The sequence below is a fragment of the Schistocerca americana genome, chromosome 6 (genome assembly GCF_021461395.2).
Source record: "Schistocerca americana isolate TAMUIC-IGC-003095 chromosome 6, iqSchAmer2.1, whole genome shotgun sequence".
Classification (NCBI taxonomy): Eukaryota; Metazoa; Arthropoda; class Insecta; order Orthoptera; family Acrididae; genus Schistocerca; species Schistocerca americana.
Window position 1 is genome coordinate 40717793 of NC_060124.1, and position 15638 is coordinate 40733430.

Sequence of the window (15638 nt, forward strand, 5' to 3'; positions counted from 1 at the left end):
CCACCCCCAATAAATGTTGCCACCCACCTCAGATGCAGTCACTGTCAGGCCTTAGTGCACAGTGGTGACAGGGGCCGTGTGTGTGATGGTTATGATGTAGGAGCTAGTATTATCTAGAAGTAGTTTCAGTTGTCTACCATTCAATGCCTTCTCTGTATGGTGATTACCATCTACCCTTTTCACGCTTTTCGCTGCATTCAGGATTTTCCATTGTTAGACATTTTGGAAATTTGTGGCAAGTTCCTATGGTACCAAACTTCTGAGGTCATCGGTCCCTAGGCTTGCGCGCGCGCGCGCGCGCCCACACACACACACACACACACACACACACACACACACACACACCCATGCCCGACGGAGGACTTGAACCTTCGATGGGAGTAGCCACGCAAACCTTGGCAAGGCACCTTAGGCCGCACGGCTACCCCACGCGGCTCCATTGTTAGAACCACATGATAAGCTACATGTTTAGTGCTAGGTCTGAATCTCTGCTGAAATCAATCTATTCCATCTTGGTTTTCTGATATTCTTGTTTTGATAGATGTCCCAGCATTATATTATATTATATAGTGTCCCAGCAGATCTGAGCCTGTGCCAGAATGCTAGTTTTAGCTGCTGGTGAATTTTTGAGTCTGCTTAATCATGGTCCAGGATCTCTCAAATTTCTGATCTTTCTCATTGCAAGTAAGCAAGATTCAGCAGAACCGGAAGCACCTCTTAAAATGTTCAGCACAACTCTATGGATGAAACATCAAGGATGAAAAAGATTCATGTAACTCAAGCAATTCAACTCAGAAAATTCACCGGCAGCTAAGACAATCTGTCATGAAAGTTGGTCTTATTGTACTGCTGCATATGTAACATGCCACACTGGAACAGAATGTTGCATGCACCTGAATTTTTGAGACCAGAATATCTTTAACATTACATAACAACAGACATTATATCTCTATAGCCAGGAGTAAAGTACATTTCATGCCATTTTTTGCATAGGAAACTACCGATTTCTTTGGGTACAGGGTTAGTAAATGGCATAGACATGTTATGTTAACTTTGCTTTTTGTTGTTTGTTTTCTCTCTCTCTCTCTCTCTCTCTCTCTCTCTCTCTCTCTGCAGTGACCTTGGCTGCAATTGCCACTTTATTTGTGATTTGAGTACCCATCCCTTAGAAAAGAAAAAAAAATGTAGGTATAATAACTTTTTATTGGCATGTATTAAATCTTTGAGGATGTTCATATGATGGTTCTATGGAATGAAAAGCGTATCTACTACCTACCTATCTGAGGATAGTCTTGTTAGAATGCATGCTCACTCTACAAACTAGTTTGCTCAACAATGGCATTTACTTGTAAAAGTAGTAATCGTTCAAGGTATGGGGATAGATGTAGGTATATGTAGATTTTTTACACACACCATGACACAGGAATTTGTGAGCCATTCTGTTACATGCTACACTGAGGAAAGGTAGTAGTTTCTCTTTTACAAGTTTCATCATTAATTTAGTATTAAGTTGGACAGAGTTTAGTTCTACTGAGAATTTTTTTTTTTCCGTCCTCTCTGTCACCATGCCACAAAAGTGCAAAAGTTTGTCATAACAGGTTATAATGAGCTACCTAGCAATACCTCATTGGTTTATACATAATATTGTGGGTCATATAGGAAATACAGCATGCTTGAGGATTTCAATAAAATGGGTAAAATGGGCACTGAAATTCTCATAAATTAATCAAAGGTTTCAGAAAATGAGACTCCCATAATAGGAAGACGTCACTGAAAATTACCGGAATATCCACATAATATAGGAGCCACAATTGACTGGGGCACTCTACAAAGTCAGTGATACAATGAATTCGTTCTGAGTGTATCTCAATGTATTCAAGGAAAATGTGATCAAATATTTTGTCAGTTGACATGTGGATATGTCAGTATTACCATTAGTCTTACAGGAGTGCCTTCATAGTGAAAATTAGGAAGCCATAAAATCGCGGTGCCTCAATTGGTGATTTTCTTAGGACTCTTATGTTATATGGCAAGTCTAAAGCAGTAGGAAGAGTCATCATCATCTTGTAAATATTATTGGTGAGTTTGAAGCCTTATCTCTCTGATGGGCAACATCATTAAACACATCAAATATCTTATAGTTGTAGTTGCCAACTTGTATTGCATTGCATTGCATTAACATGATGCTATGAGTGCATCATAATATGCTGTGAATTTCTTCTTTCAAGATAGCAAGGAAGATAGTTGGGTTTCTCAGATTGAAGCTCTTCAATTCTTGAAGACTGCTTCATGTGTAAATATGAGATCAGCTTCTTCTATTTTGGTTTGTGATAATAACAGTATGCGACATCAGAAACATCGGTTAACCTGGCTGTGTTTATGAAGTCTTAAATTTCCCATTAAATCACTAATGACTTACATCTGGGGCACCCACTCAAATGATTAAAACACATGGTCATGTGTTTGCAATGTACTTGTCTGTTTCATTTCAAACTCCTACTTTAAAAGTGTGAGTTTTTAGTCTCTTTTGCTTAATATGTGTAATCTTGTTGTGCTGGTCAGTACCTCATTAACATGGCTCACAACAATATTAACATTATACTAAAACAGCAAACTGACTCAGAAATATCAGTAATATTAATCATGTGTATAGATCATACTTAACAGTGAATGATATTTATCAATAAATGTGTCTTACACATGCCATCACAATAGTACCATAATTAAATCTGTTCACACATGTATTGAATATGATGTACAAATATATGAATATTGAAGTAAGAATAAGACGACTGAACAATTCATATGTCAATTTCCTAAAGCTGAAAGATCAGTCAACACGATTGGAAAAGACTCTACATTTATTCAACAAGGACATATGAAACATCAACTTGTATATGTGACCTTGTAAAAATATGAACTGTCAAAGTTGGTAAATTTCTTTAAGTGTACTAGGCAGATGAATGGTAAGTATAAAGTTGCACAAAATGGCCCATCTTCCACTGCCACACTTTCCTTGTGACTGTGGATGCAATTTGTGCATTCTGCATAATACCTGACATTGTTCTGCCTAATGTGATTTCCAGAAACTTTTGATCAAACAGTGCATCTGATTTGATGAAATCTACGGTTTGTGTGTCTGACAGAATGTTTCATTGGGCTATACATAGTAGATTACCTGAGGCTTAGGCAATGCAGTTGGAAAACCCAAACTTTTTCTTTAAATAGGCTTATTTGGTAGAAAGTTACTTAGATGTTTCACATGTCATAATTCTCTGCATGTGTTTGGGTTCTCTCTCTCTCTCTCTCTCTCTCTTTCTCTCTCTTTCATTTCTGATAATTAACTTATGGTGTATATGAACAATAATTTGTGAGTTACTCGTTTCATACAAATTCATAATCTGAATCTTACTTCAGGCCAACAGTCACTAATACTACTTCCTATTTCTGTTCCAAAGGTGATATTCTTGTTATGGACGAATTTGGTTACTTCTACTTTAAAGACAGAACAGGTGACACTTTCAGGTAATTACTGCAGATCACAAATTTGTCCTATTCTAAGCTGTAATGTGATTTTGATAAATGTATGAGTTTAAGTATTGAAATAACCTGTAAATGTGTTAAGCCCATAATTACTACATGAAAGATGAAAGAAATTCATGATCTATAATTTGATTTTTTTTTCATCCCCATTCTTATGTAATAACTGTCAATTTCCAGATGGCGTGGTGAGAATGTTGCAACTTCAGAGGTTGAAGGAGTCATCAGTGCAACAATTGGACTGAAGGATGTTGTAGTTTATGGTGTTCAAGTAAGTTATATTCAATAACATAACTATTAGTAAAGAGGGAATGTGCACCCACAGACAAATTCTTAGGAAAAAGAAAGACTAAAATTTAATGCAAAAAACAGGAGACTTTCAGGTATCCATTAAAAATTAATTGTTAAGCTTCAAATTCCAGGAGTACATGAGGTTATCTGTGATTTAGGACTGATTTATATTGGTGAGACAGAACACACTATCAACACATGTGTTGCCAGGCACGAGTGATACACACGACTTGATCAGTATACTAAATTCCCAATAGCAGAACATGAAGAGAAGTGTGGTGCTGCCATACAATTCACCACTAACTGAAAAATCAAAGAGGCCACTGAAACTGCAGAGCAGCCATCAAACATGAACCGCTAGGAGACATACAGGCTCTTGCTGTCATTGTTGCCATTTATTGCATGTCAGCAGGCCAACCTTGCTTGTGGAGCTGCCCCTCCATATCCCATAAACATGAAATACTGAAAGATCTCAGTTGCTGTCAGCTAATACACAAGCAGCACTACACTATGACACCAGCTTATACCAGATTTATCAATGGAACCCAATAAAAATTAACATAAAATATTCCTAGCAGTAAGCACATGAAAGACATCCTCCTTGATCCTGTGACCCATCAACTCATATGGCGCCTAGGGTTTGCAGCTGTGGAGATAAATACAGAATAGTCTACTTAAAACAGTAATCGCAAATCACCCTGAAGAAGATAGCCTGCAATAATAGCTGAAATTATGGTAGTCTTATCACTTCTTAATGTGGTCACAGACCCTGAAAAATTTTACTACAAAAATTTTATTCAACCATTCTTTATATTAATAATGATGTGGAAGTACAAGGACTCAACTACTTGGGTACAGAATTCATGGCAACTTTTCCACAGCTGTCCATAGAATCTGCATTTTGTATCCACTAAATGACAGTTGTTCTTCAATTATGAGTAAATTACAGCCATATTCCGTAACTTCATTGGTATGTGGAGGGCTTAAATTACAAACTTTAGGAAACACCAAAATACGCTGTTATTGTAAACTATTTCACGGAGTTAGCTCTGAAGTCACTTTATGATCATTTTTGGAAAGGAATTGATCTTTTCTACCAAGTGCTGGGAGTAATTGTTGCCTGCATAAGCATCTGCCACTGAATATTTATGATAATCATTTCACACATCTTGTTCATCATATTTTATGTATCAGAATCCAATGTCTACGAGCGAATCATTGTAAGACAAAGCTATTCCACCTCGTGCACAAATTATGAGGCAGGCTGAGTACCCTTAGATTTTAGGAAGAACATAATAATTATAGTAAAGAAAGACCTGGCAGAATGTAAATAATTTAGGAGCAAAGGAGACCACTCATCGAACAGCACAGGTCTGGAGTTGGTGGCAAGCACACACAAGAGACTGAAGACTTGCTAGCTTTCGGAAGAAATTGTGTGTGTGTGTGTGTGTGTGTGTGTGTGTGTGTGTGTGTGTGTGTGTGTGTGTGTGCGCGTGCACATGCCTACCAGTGATTTAATGCTTAACACTTCTTGTATTCAGAACAGAATTATAATTTCAGAGGAGGAACGTGCTGAAAGGTGTGAATATTACCGAATCCCCAGTTTAATATTCCATGGTTGCAAAACACTGACAAAGATTATTTATGGAATAATGGGAAAGCTTGTTGAAGCTAACTTCATGGAAAACCAGTCTGCATTCCAGAGAAATACTGGAACATGCAAGGCAGTACTAACCTCACACTTTACTTTCTAAGATAGGTTAACTATAGGAAAACCTCCATATATGGTGTGTGATTTAGAGAATGGTTTTGACAATGCTGAATGAAATAACTTTTTGTAGTTCTGAAGGTAGCAAGGATAAAATACAGGGAGTTAAAAATTATCTACGTCTTAACAGACACCACACTGAAGTAGTGTAAGTCAAAAGACATGAACTGGAAGCAGTAGTTCAGAACGGAGTGTGTGAGGGTCATAGCCAAAACCTATGTTATGAAATCTGAACACTGTTTAAGCTCTGAAGGAAGCCAAGAAGAAACTCGGAAAGCGTATTATAATTTACCGGGATGAAATAAAAACTTCAGAATAGACAGTTGAACAGAGCATATAGTGTCTTGAAAATAGGTTACAAGATGAGCATAAAAAAGTAACACAAGTGTAACAGAATGTAGTCAAATCTGGCAATGTTGAGTAAATCGGGATAGGAAATTACTCTAAAAATAGTGCACGAGTTTTGCTATTTGGGGAGCAAAATATCTGATGGTGGAAAAAGTAGAGTACATAAACGCATACTAGCAGAAGCCAGGAAAATGTTTCTGAGAAAGAAAACTTTTTTATGTCTAATAAAAATTTAAGTGAAGGTAGTGAATTGAATTGGGGAAAAAATAAATTTATGACTAAAAGAGGGAATCAGTTAACAGGACGCATCTAGACACACCAAGGGATTGTCAACATGGTAATTGAAGGAAGTTTGGTGGGAAAGTTTTGGAGGGAGACCAAGGCTTGACAATAACAGGCAGGTTCAAAAGAATGTAGCTTTCAGCAGTTAAGCAGAGATGAAGAGACTTGGTAAAGAGAGACTTTATAAGTGGTATACAACATGGATCTCCTCCTCCTCCTTCTCCTCCTCCTCCTCCCCCCCCCCCCCCCCCCCCCCCCAACCACCACCACCACCATTAGTCATCTGAAATCCATTGCTGGGTGAAGGCTGTCTTAAGTCTTTCCCATATGTTACAGTCTTCACCTACAGATGTCCATGCTGCATGTTTTCTGCTGTAATCTGCCCACCTTCAAATAGGTCATCATCTTGGTCTTCTTTATTTCTTGGTATCTGTGAAAGAACTTCTTTGACTCCTTTACAATCCATTCATATAGCTGAAAGTCCTACCTGCCTTTGTTTCATTATCATTACAGTCTCAATTACATCTTCTACTACAGTCTATTCCCTGATCTGTTTGTTTTTTCCTGTCTTTCCCAGTTCTTCCCAACATGTATATCTTCAGTGCTTCCAGACCAGACCTCTGTTTTTCAAATATTTTCTCATTAAAGAGCCAAATCTCTGTTGTAAGTCAAAATTAGTAATACATATTGACTGTAAGCTTTCCTTTTCAGACATATCTAAGGCTTAGTTTGAAAAACCCTATTCAGCTTAGCAAAAGCATGCTGATCTTTTTTTCCTCATTGTTAGTTTATTTTCCTCTACACTGAATCATTGTTTTTAGTTATCCTAAATATATAAACTTGTAAACTGATTCTATGACTTCACTGTTAACCTGTACGACTTTCTTTGCAATATACTTTACATTATTTTTATGTCACTATAGTTGATTAAGGCCTTCTTTCAAATTTCCTCTATTAGTTCATTCCAACTGCACTAGATATTTGTCTGTATTGGTCACAAGGGGCAAACAGGACAATGTCACCTGTAATATGAAGGTGGTTCAAGTGTGATCCATGAAAACATATTCCTCCTCTACTTTTCTGAAAATGTACTCCACAATTGCTAAGAATAGGTAATATGGAATACTTTGTCTGACCCACATTTCAATTCTATTCCTATAAACTCTAATGGAAGTTGTTCTGCACTGATGCATATTTGTTTTCAGTATATTAATTTAGGTTGAATCAATGCCAAACATCATTGCGCATTATGTTGGACTTCAGTGGAAAGCTTTTTTGAAATCTATGAATCCCAGATAAAGTGGAAATTAATACTGTATTGGTGGGATGTAAAGCATGTGAAGTGCTGCAGTGGGAACAGGGAAGCAGGGAAGGGGGGATATGTAGGTGGAAAGTAGGGGCTAGCAAAGATAAGGACCGGGGGGGGGGGGGGGGGGGGGGGGGGGGGGGTTAGGGAACAAAGGATATGTTGTAGAAAGAATTCCCACACGTACAATTCAGGAAAGCTGACAATGTTAGGAAGATGACACAGACTGTGAAACAGTCATTAAAGTGCAGCACATAGTGTTGGGTGGAATCTCCAGCAAGTGGGTGGTCAAGCTGCCTCTTGGCCACAGTTTCACAACAGCCATTCTTTCACGAAAATTTACCAGACTTCAGCACACTACTAATGCTGTATTCAAGCATTACGGGATTGTTCTTCCTACTCATCACACCATTTAGAAATTTTCTCTAAGTCATTTTGCATCCTCCTACAGTCACTCAACGATGGCGGCTTCCTGTACATTACAGCAACATTAGAAAACTGCCGCAAATTGCGGCTCACTGTTTACCAGATTATTTATACATATAGAAAATAACTGTAACAGAAGTCCTATCACACTTCCCTGAGGCACTCTTGATAATACCCTTGTTTCTGATGAACACTCACTGTTGGGGAAAACATAATGAATTTTATTACTTATTAAGTCTTCAAACCACTCGCATATCTGGGAACGTATTCTGTACACTCACACCTTCATTAGCAGTCTGTGGGGGAGGGGACGGGGGAGGTGTGGCACAGTCTCAAATGCTTTTTGGAAACCTAGGTATATAGAAAGGTGCCTGTTGCCCTTCATCTATAGTTTGCAGGGTGTCATAAGAGAAAAGAGGAAGCTGAGTTTCGCACATGCAATGTTTTCTAAAACAATGCTGATTCGTGAACAGAAACTTTTCTGTCTCAAGGAAATTTATACATTCGACCAGAGAATATGTTCAAGAATTCTGCAGCACAACAATGTTAAGGATGTTGGTCTGTAATTTTGCAGGCCTGTTCTTTTACCCTTCTTATATGCAGGAGTCAATGTGCTTTCTTTCAGTCACTTGGGATTGTGCCAGTGAAAGATTTCTGGTAAATGCAAGCTAAATAAGGGGCCAATGCTGTAGAGTAGTCTCTGTAAAACAGAACTGGCATGTTATCTGGACCTGGCAACTTATTTGTTTTCAACTCTTTCAGTTGTTTCTCTACACCAGAAATGCCTCTTATAATGTCCTCCACATGGGAGTCGTGCAGAAGTGAAACGACGGTATGACTACAATTCTCCTCTGTGAACAATTCCTTGGATGCAAAATTTAAAACCTGGGCTTTCCTTTTGCTATCTTCTACTGACCCAAGAGACTGGAGAGAAGCCTTCTACTTGCTTAGCAATTTTCTGTGGGACCAGAATTTTCTCAGGTTCTTGGCAAGATCTTTTGGTAAGATATGATGGTGGTAGTTGTATGCTTTGCTCATTGATCTTTTTATAGATATACAAATCTCTCTACTAACTTACGCACATCATTATTTGGCCATTCTCATTTGAACTAAGATTGCAACAGTCCTTGCTTCCTCAGCACTTCCTGAATTTCACTGTTAGACCACGATGGGCAGCTAGCCCTAAACATGAAAAAATCTAAGTTAATGCAGATGAGTAGGAAGAACAAACCTGTGATGTTCAGATACACTATTACTAGTGTCCTGCTTGACACAGTCAAGTTGTTTAAATATCTGGGTGTAAAATTGCAAAGCGAGATGAAGTGGAATGAGCATGTGAAAACTGTGGTGGGGAACACAAATGGTCAAATTTGGTTTATGCGGAGAATTTTGGGAAAGAATGGTTCACCTGTAAAGGAGATCAAATATAGAACTCTGGTGTGACCTTTTCTTGAGTACTCCTCGAGTGTTTGGGATCCATATCATGTCAGACTGAAGGAAGACACCGAATCAATTCAAAGGTGAGTTGCTAGATTTGGTACCAGTAGGTATGAACAACACGTAAGCATTATGGAGATGTTTTGGGAACTCAAATGGGAATCACTGGAGAAAAGGCTACATTCTTTTTGAGAAACACTATTGAGAAAATTTAGGGAAATGGAATTTGAAGCTGGCTGCTGAACGATCCTACTGCAGCCAACATACATAGTGCAGAAGGACCACGAAGATACGATACAAGAAATTAGCGCTCATGTGGAGGTATACAGACAGTCGTTTTTCCCCTGCTCTATTTGTGAGTGGAACAGGAGGGAAAATGACAAGTAGTGGTACAGGTACCCTCCATCACGCCCTGTACGGTGGCTTGCAGAGTGTCGATGTAGATGGGCCTTTACTCTCTACTTACCTTCGTAGACCACAATTAACAATCATTTAAAGTTTACTCATAATTCCTGTATCTCTACTAAAACCACTGATAAGGTCAAGCCTGTTTGTAGGTACAAGGTCTAAAACATTTCCATTGTGTGGGGTCTGTTGAATTAGCTGCTCAAGTCAGCTTTTCGAAAATATGTTTAATACTTTCGTGGGGGCATTTTTTGTACCAACTCAGCTCAGATAATTTTTTTTGCCATCCTATTCAAATGCAATCAACTGGCTATATTTATTTTTTGATAATTTTATTTTTGTGATTTAGGACCAAAACCTATGGTGGTACACGCATCACCATGGCACCCTTGTGAGGTATTAAAACTAGTGGAAAATGGATTTCCCACTTCCCTTTTGTGTGCTGCTATGTGTTGGGATTACACATAAAAAAATGAACAGTGTTTTCTGTTTTTATTTTATGTTTTCTTTTACTTTATTTAGAAAATGTGTTACCAATATTAAAGTTTATTTACCACAATATGAAAAAAGCCCTTGAAACTTTATCATGCAATATGTGCTGAAGCAGGTCACAATAATGCATGCAATGTGTTCCAATAACAGTAATGATCCCACGACGGACATAAACTAACTGTTGTAGCAATTTTCAAACACCTGGTGTCAGGCATAGACAGAGTTGGTAAAATGTATTCCCAAATGCCTTGTTATACCAAGTATACTGCCCAAGCCCCTTCTGGAAACTATGATGGTGCTAACCATACTTCCCACAGTGCTGAAGGCCATATTTCACAACAAAGAGAAACTGCAGAAGGTGTATCAGACTGCCACTAGATGCCAGGAGTGTACAGAACTGGTAACACACATTCCCTACTGCCAGACTAACTGCCTATACCCCTTGCAATGAATCCATAGATGACCCAGTCTTTAGTCTACAGGTTAAAGCAGCTCCAACTAATATTGAATGATCTGGGTATTTCTGCACTACTGACCATGAACTTTCTGTGAATGGCTCTAAAGCTGCCACAATGGACAGGTAACTTCACTGTCACACTCAAGTTCAATCTCCATAGGGACAATATTTTTGTCAACTGCAATGAATACTACTACTCCTACGGCATCCCATCTGTCTTTCCGATATACATTCCATGATTCGCTAAATATCTCAGTCCTTTCTACTTCAGTTTCAGCCAGCTGTCAGTTTCAAGAATAACTTGAGAGTAAGAAATTTGCTGGAGGGCAGTAAATTCAGGAACTTTGTTGTGAATACTTTGACAATTTACTGATAAAATTTTGACACTCAAAGTCTGTATGCTCTGAACAGGGTCTGGGTGTTGTCTGGTGAGTGTTCATCGCAGTACCTCAAACTACCGCTTATCCTAAAAGAACCACATGCACTCCACAAGTATTCTGTAACCTGAGTAGCTGCTTCCTTTGTATAGAGCAGCCCTGCTCTATTAAGGACAGTCCTACAATCCTCCACCTGATAACACAGGTGCAAAATGACATGACATTAGTAAATGTAGGAAAAAAATCTGGAAAAGGGTGAAAGATAAGCATTTATTTAAGCAAATAAGTGCTGTCTCTCATACAGAATGACTCAATTATAAATCTAAAAATGTCACTGTTCATGGTCATCACTAATATGGTTTCTTGGTTGGTTTGGAGAATAAAGGGACCAAACTACAGGGCCATCAGCCCCTTTTTCCTCATACAAACAGGTCTCAGATTGAAGCCATTCCCAAAAGGAGTCAGGGAAACTAAAAAGGCATAAAAATTACTGGAAATCACACTGAGAGAGAGAACAAAAGAAGCAAACCAAGCAGGGAAAATCGTGAACAAAAAGGGAAAAAAGCGATGGAAGGTATTAAAATAACATATCAGATGGCCTGGGCTGGCTGATAGCAAGAATAAAAAAGGATGAGCCAGCCACTCTGCAACACACTAAAATCTCCAGCTGAAAATCACAAGGTTAGAGAAACACAAATAGGGAAAATACGAACACCGAGACGAACAAACAGCAAAGAAAGAGCAAGGAAGAGTTAAAAAAGAGGGAGGGTGAAGGACTGGGAGAGAAAGTCAGACACCCATATTTATAGGGAGTGATAAAAATCTTCCTCTAGAAGAAAATTTAAAACTAGATCAACCGTTGAGGCATTGTCTCATAACTCTGTAGGCAGCATGGCAGGAAGGTTAAAAGTCCATCTCAGGGCTGCTAAAACTGGGCAGTCCAACAAGATGTGGACCACAGTCAAGTGGGAACCACATAAACAAGAAGGTGGATCATCACAATGTAAGAGGTGGTCACGAGTCAGCCAAGTATTGCCGAGGTGAGCTGGCAAAGGACAATGGAGTCCCTGCGAGTGGCTTGCATAGATGACCTCCACACATGTTGTTTCCTTGCCAACATGTAGTTTATTTGGTTTACTGAGGGTGCACCATTCAGTATCCCAGATCCCAAAAAACTTTACTGCATAAGACTGATCGGAGATCAGTCTCCAGTATGCCAATCTTTACGGTTGATTTACCGGTAGCCTGTTTGGCCAGCCTGTCAGCAAGTTTATTGCCCAGGATCCCAACATGTCCTGGGTTCCAAATTAGGAACACTGAATATCCACTGTTTTCAGGGGCATAGACAGACATCTGGACAGTCACTACCAAAGGATGGCAAGGGAAGCACTGGTCGAGAGCTTCTAGGCTGCTTAAGGAGTCACTATAGATGATGGATTCACCTGCACAGGAGCAGATATGCTTAAGATCACTAATAAGAAAAATGAAAAACATATTGATAACTCTATAGATGAAACTAGACTGTGAGAACCTATCTCCATAAAATTTTGGGGACTTTTGTTAAACAATAAACTCTTAAGGAGACAATGTATAGACTGCTATAAATTAAAACTGTATTTTTTAACAACTTGCACATTATACCAATAAGAAACTTCAATTTATTTATACTCATCCAGGGATCATCTCACTATGGTATAAGAATTGTCATGGTTAATTGGGTTTGGATGGGAAAATTTTAATAAATCAATTGCAGAGATAATCCTCAGAATGTGATGTTTAATTACAAATATTCACTTTTCCACATAATCACCAGGCAATTGGATACATTTCTGCCACCGACGAAAAAGTTTTCTGAAGCTGTCACGGAAGAAGTTGACACCGTTTCTGCAACCGCAGTCTCACAGTTCTCTAAACACCTTCATCAGAAGCATAATGATCCCACCGCAGATAATCTTTCATAATCGGAATCAGATGGAAGTCATTGGACGGTGCTAAATCTGGATTGTATGGATGATGCCGTACAGTGGTGAGATTCAGTCTCTGAAGTTCTGCTGTATCTATCGTGCACAGATCTTCCAACAGCCAAGCAAAGCAATAATGTGACCCACATGTTGTTGTGAAATGCCAATTGTGCTTGCAATTTCTATCTGAGTGATACGATGATTGTCCTGAATCAAACTGTCGACATTTTGCTTGTGAAACTTGGTGGTTGCTGTCACAGGACGTCCAACTCTTGTTTCTTACGCAGGTCAGGTGTTACTGCCTCAACATCTTTAAACTTATTCACCCAATGACGCACAGTACTCACATTAACACAATCACCATAAACTGCTTTCATTATCTGATGTATCTCCTTTGGGGTGACGACACCTGCTGTCAAGAATTCAATGACTGCGCATTGCTTACATCGCGTAGGGTTCCATAATATACACTGTAACAACACAAATGTTCAATGCTAAGGCTTCCTGCTACTTGCAGCTGTAGAGAAGAGGCTACAGAACAAGCCAGTATCTGTGCATAAGAATGCTGCCAACTGTTCAAGAGTTACGAACATGGAGGCATTACTTTTCAGTCAAGCCTCGTAATATCATGGAAAAATACTAGCTCAAAACATATACAGAGAATATGTAAGTGTGCTCTATGAGGATAGAGGTCAGGGTCTTAACAGCTGCACCACCTCATTCGGTTGGTTCCTGTTATACAGCGTTCTTTGACTTGCACACAATTTGCTTCTGGTACCTTACAATACAAAACACAGTTTTACCTTTCATTGCCACAGACACTGACACCCGCTGACGACTTCTTGGTCATGAAACTTCTCCTACGTCCCTTGAACTAACTCTAGTCTGTCCAGAAAACTGACTCAATGCCACAAACATTCAACTACGCTCCATATTTGATGAGGGGGATGTTGAACACAGGAGAATGATAAGTCATACTGATCAAGCACTTTAGATCATTACACATGATTTTGTCGTAAAAGCAGTAAACTGTTATCATGTACTGAAATGTGACAGGGTGTTGCAGTTATTCCCTTTCATTATTAATCCTGTAAGTAATCTTTGTGTAGTAGGCATTACTTACAAACAACGATTTGGCTGCCTTTTTAAACTAATGTATTTTAGTAATCTTTTTCCACCTCCTTCGCCAATTTATTATAGAATTTTATTCCCTGATAGAAAGTACTGTTTTGAGTTGTTTGTTTTTCTCTCAGTAAATGTAAGTCCAAACTGGCTCTTGCTCCATGATTATATATAGAACATTTAATGGAATATGGAGTAAGGTTTTCCCACATATTCACAAGAGATTGGTAAATTAACTGAACTGGTACAGTTAGGATACCTAGTTTTCTAAACAATTCCATAAATGAGCCCATCTATTTCTTGAGTTATTATTCTTACAGTCCTTTTCTGCAGTTTAAAAATCATATGCGTCTTTTATTCTTCAATCCCCAGGAAAGAATTACATAGTTAAGAACTAAGTGTATGTAAGAATAATGTCACAACAAGACATTGGTTCTTACAAACAGAGTGCCGGCCGCTGTAGCTGAGTAGTTCTAGGCACTTCAGTCCGGAACTGCACTGCTGCTACGGTCGCAGGTTCGAATCCTGCTTCGGGCATAGATTTGTGTGCTGTTCTTAGGTTAGATAGATTTAAGTAGTTCTAAGTCTAGGGGACTGATGACCTCAGATGTCAAGTCCCATAGTGCTTAGAGCCATTTGAACCATTTACAAACAGGTTATAGATTCCTAAGAGCAGAATATGCAGATGACTTTTTTTGCCAGCATCTTTGGTGTTCATTTCATATTAACTGACAACTTTCATCCCTAAGAACGTTGTGCTTGTTACACCATCTATAAATTTATAATGTGTGCTTCATGCAACAGAATTGTGTTCCCTCTTTATGCTGAAGTGCATGATGTTCGTTTACTGTACGTTTAAACGTAAATTTATTACATACTGCCCTATCATAAACACTGTTGAGAATTTAATTTGCTTTCTTTAATAGTCCTGATGTTTTATCAAAGACTACAATGGTGCTGCCACCAGCGATGACAATTGTCTCTGCATGTCTTATACTGTCTGGACCCAGTACACTACACTGGAGAACGCCTATGTTTATATGTTTCTTGTCTGACAATTATGATACTAAAAATTTGTCACCAGCAAACGAGTGAACTGCCTTTGTCTTCTGTAGCCTGTTTTCCAGGTAAGACTGAAATCTCTCATTTGCTATTCCTCTTACACCTAGTGCTTCTACCTTGTTCAGTAGCGTTTTATGTTAAGCAGTGTCAAAAGCCTTGGACAAATTAAAGAATATGCCTGTGATATAGTCATATTTGTCACGTACAAGTACCACTTCTGTAAATTCTGTAAGGGCCCATGTTGTACTTCTCCCACTTTGCAACCCAAACTGTCATTTTTACAAAAGTTGTATTCATTCATGTACCTCACTATTCTAGCCTTCATGACTAATTCAATTAGCTTTGAGAATGCAGACAGTAGTGA

General features: G+C 38.7%; 1 protein-coding gene across 1 annotated transcript in view; it reads left to right on the plus strand.

Moving 5' to 3' along the window:
• The window catches only part of LOC124619214 (long-chain fatty acid transport protein 1-like), a 163760-nt gene that overhangs the window by 140812 nt on the left and 7310 nt on the right, over window positions 1-15638 (plus strand). Inside the window, exons 9-10 of the mRNA XM_047145434.1 lie at window positions 3459-3525; window positions 3721-3811. Coding sequence (XP_047001390.1) covers window positions 3459-3525; window positions 3721-3811 — 158 coding nt within the window. The remainder of the gene's footprint in view (window positions 1-3458; window positions 3526-3720; window positions 3812-15638) is intronic.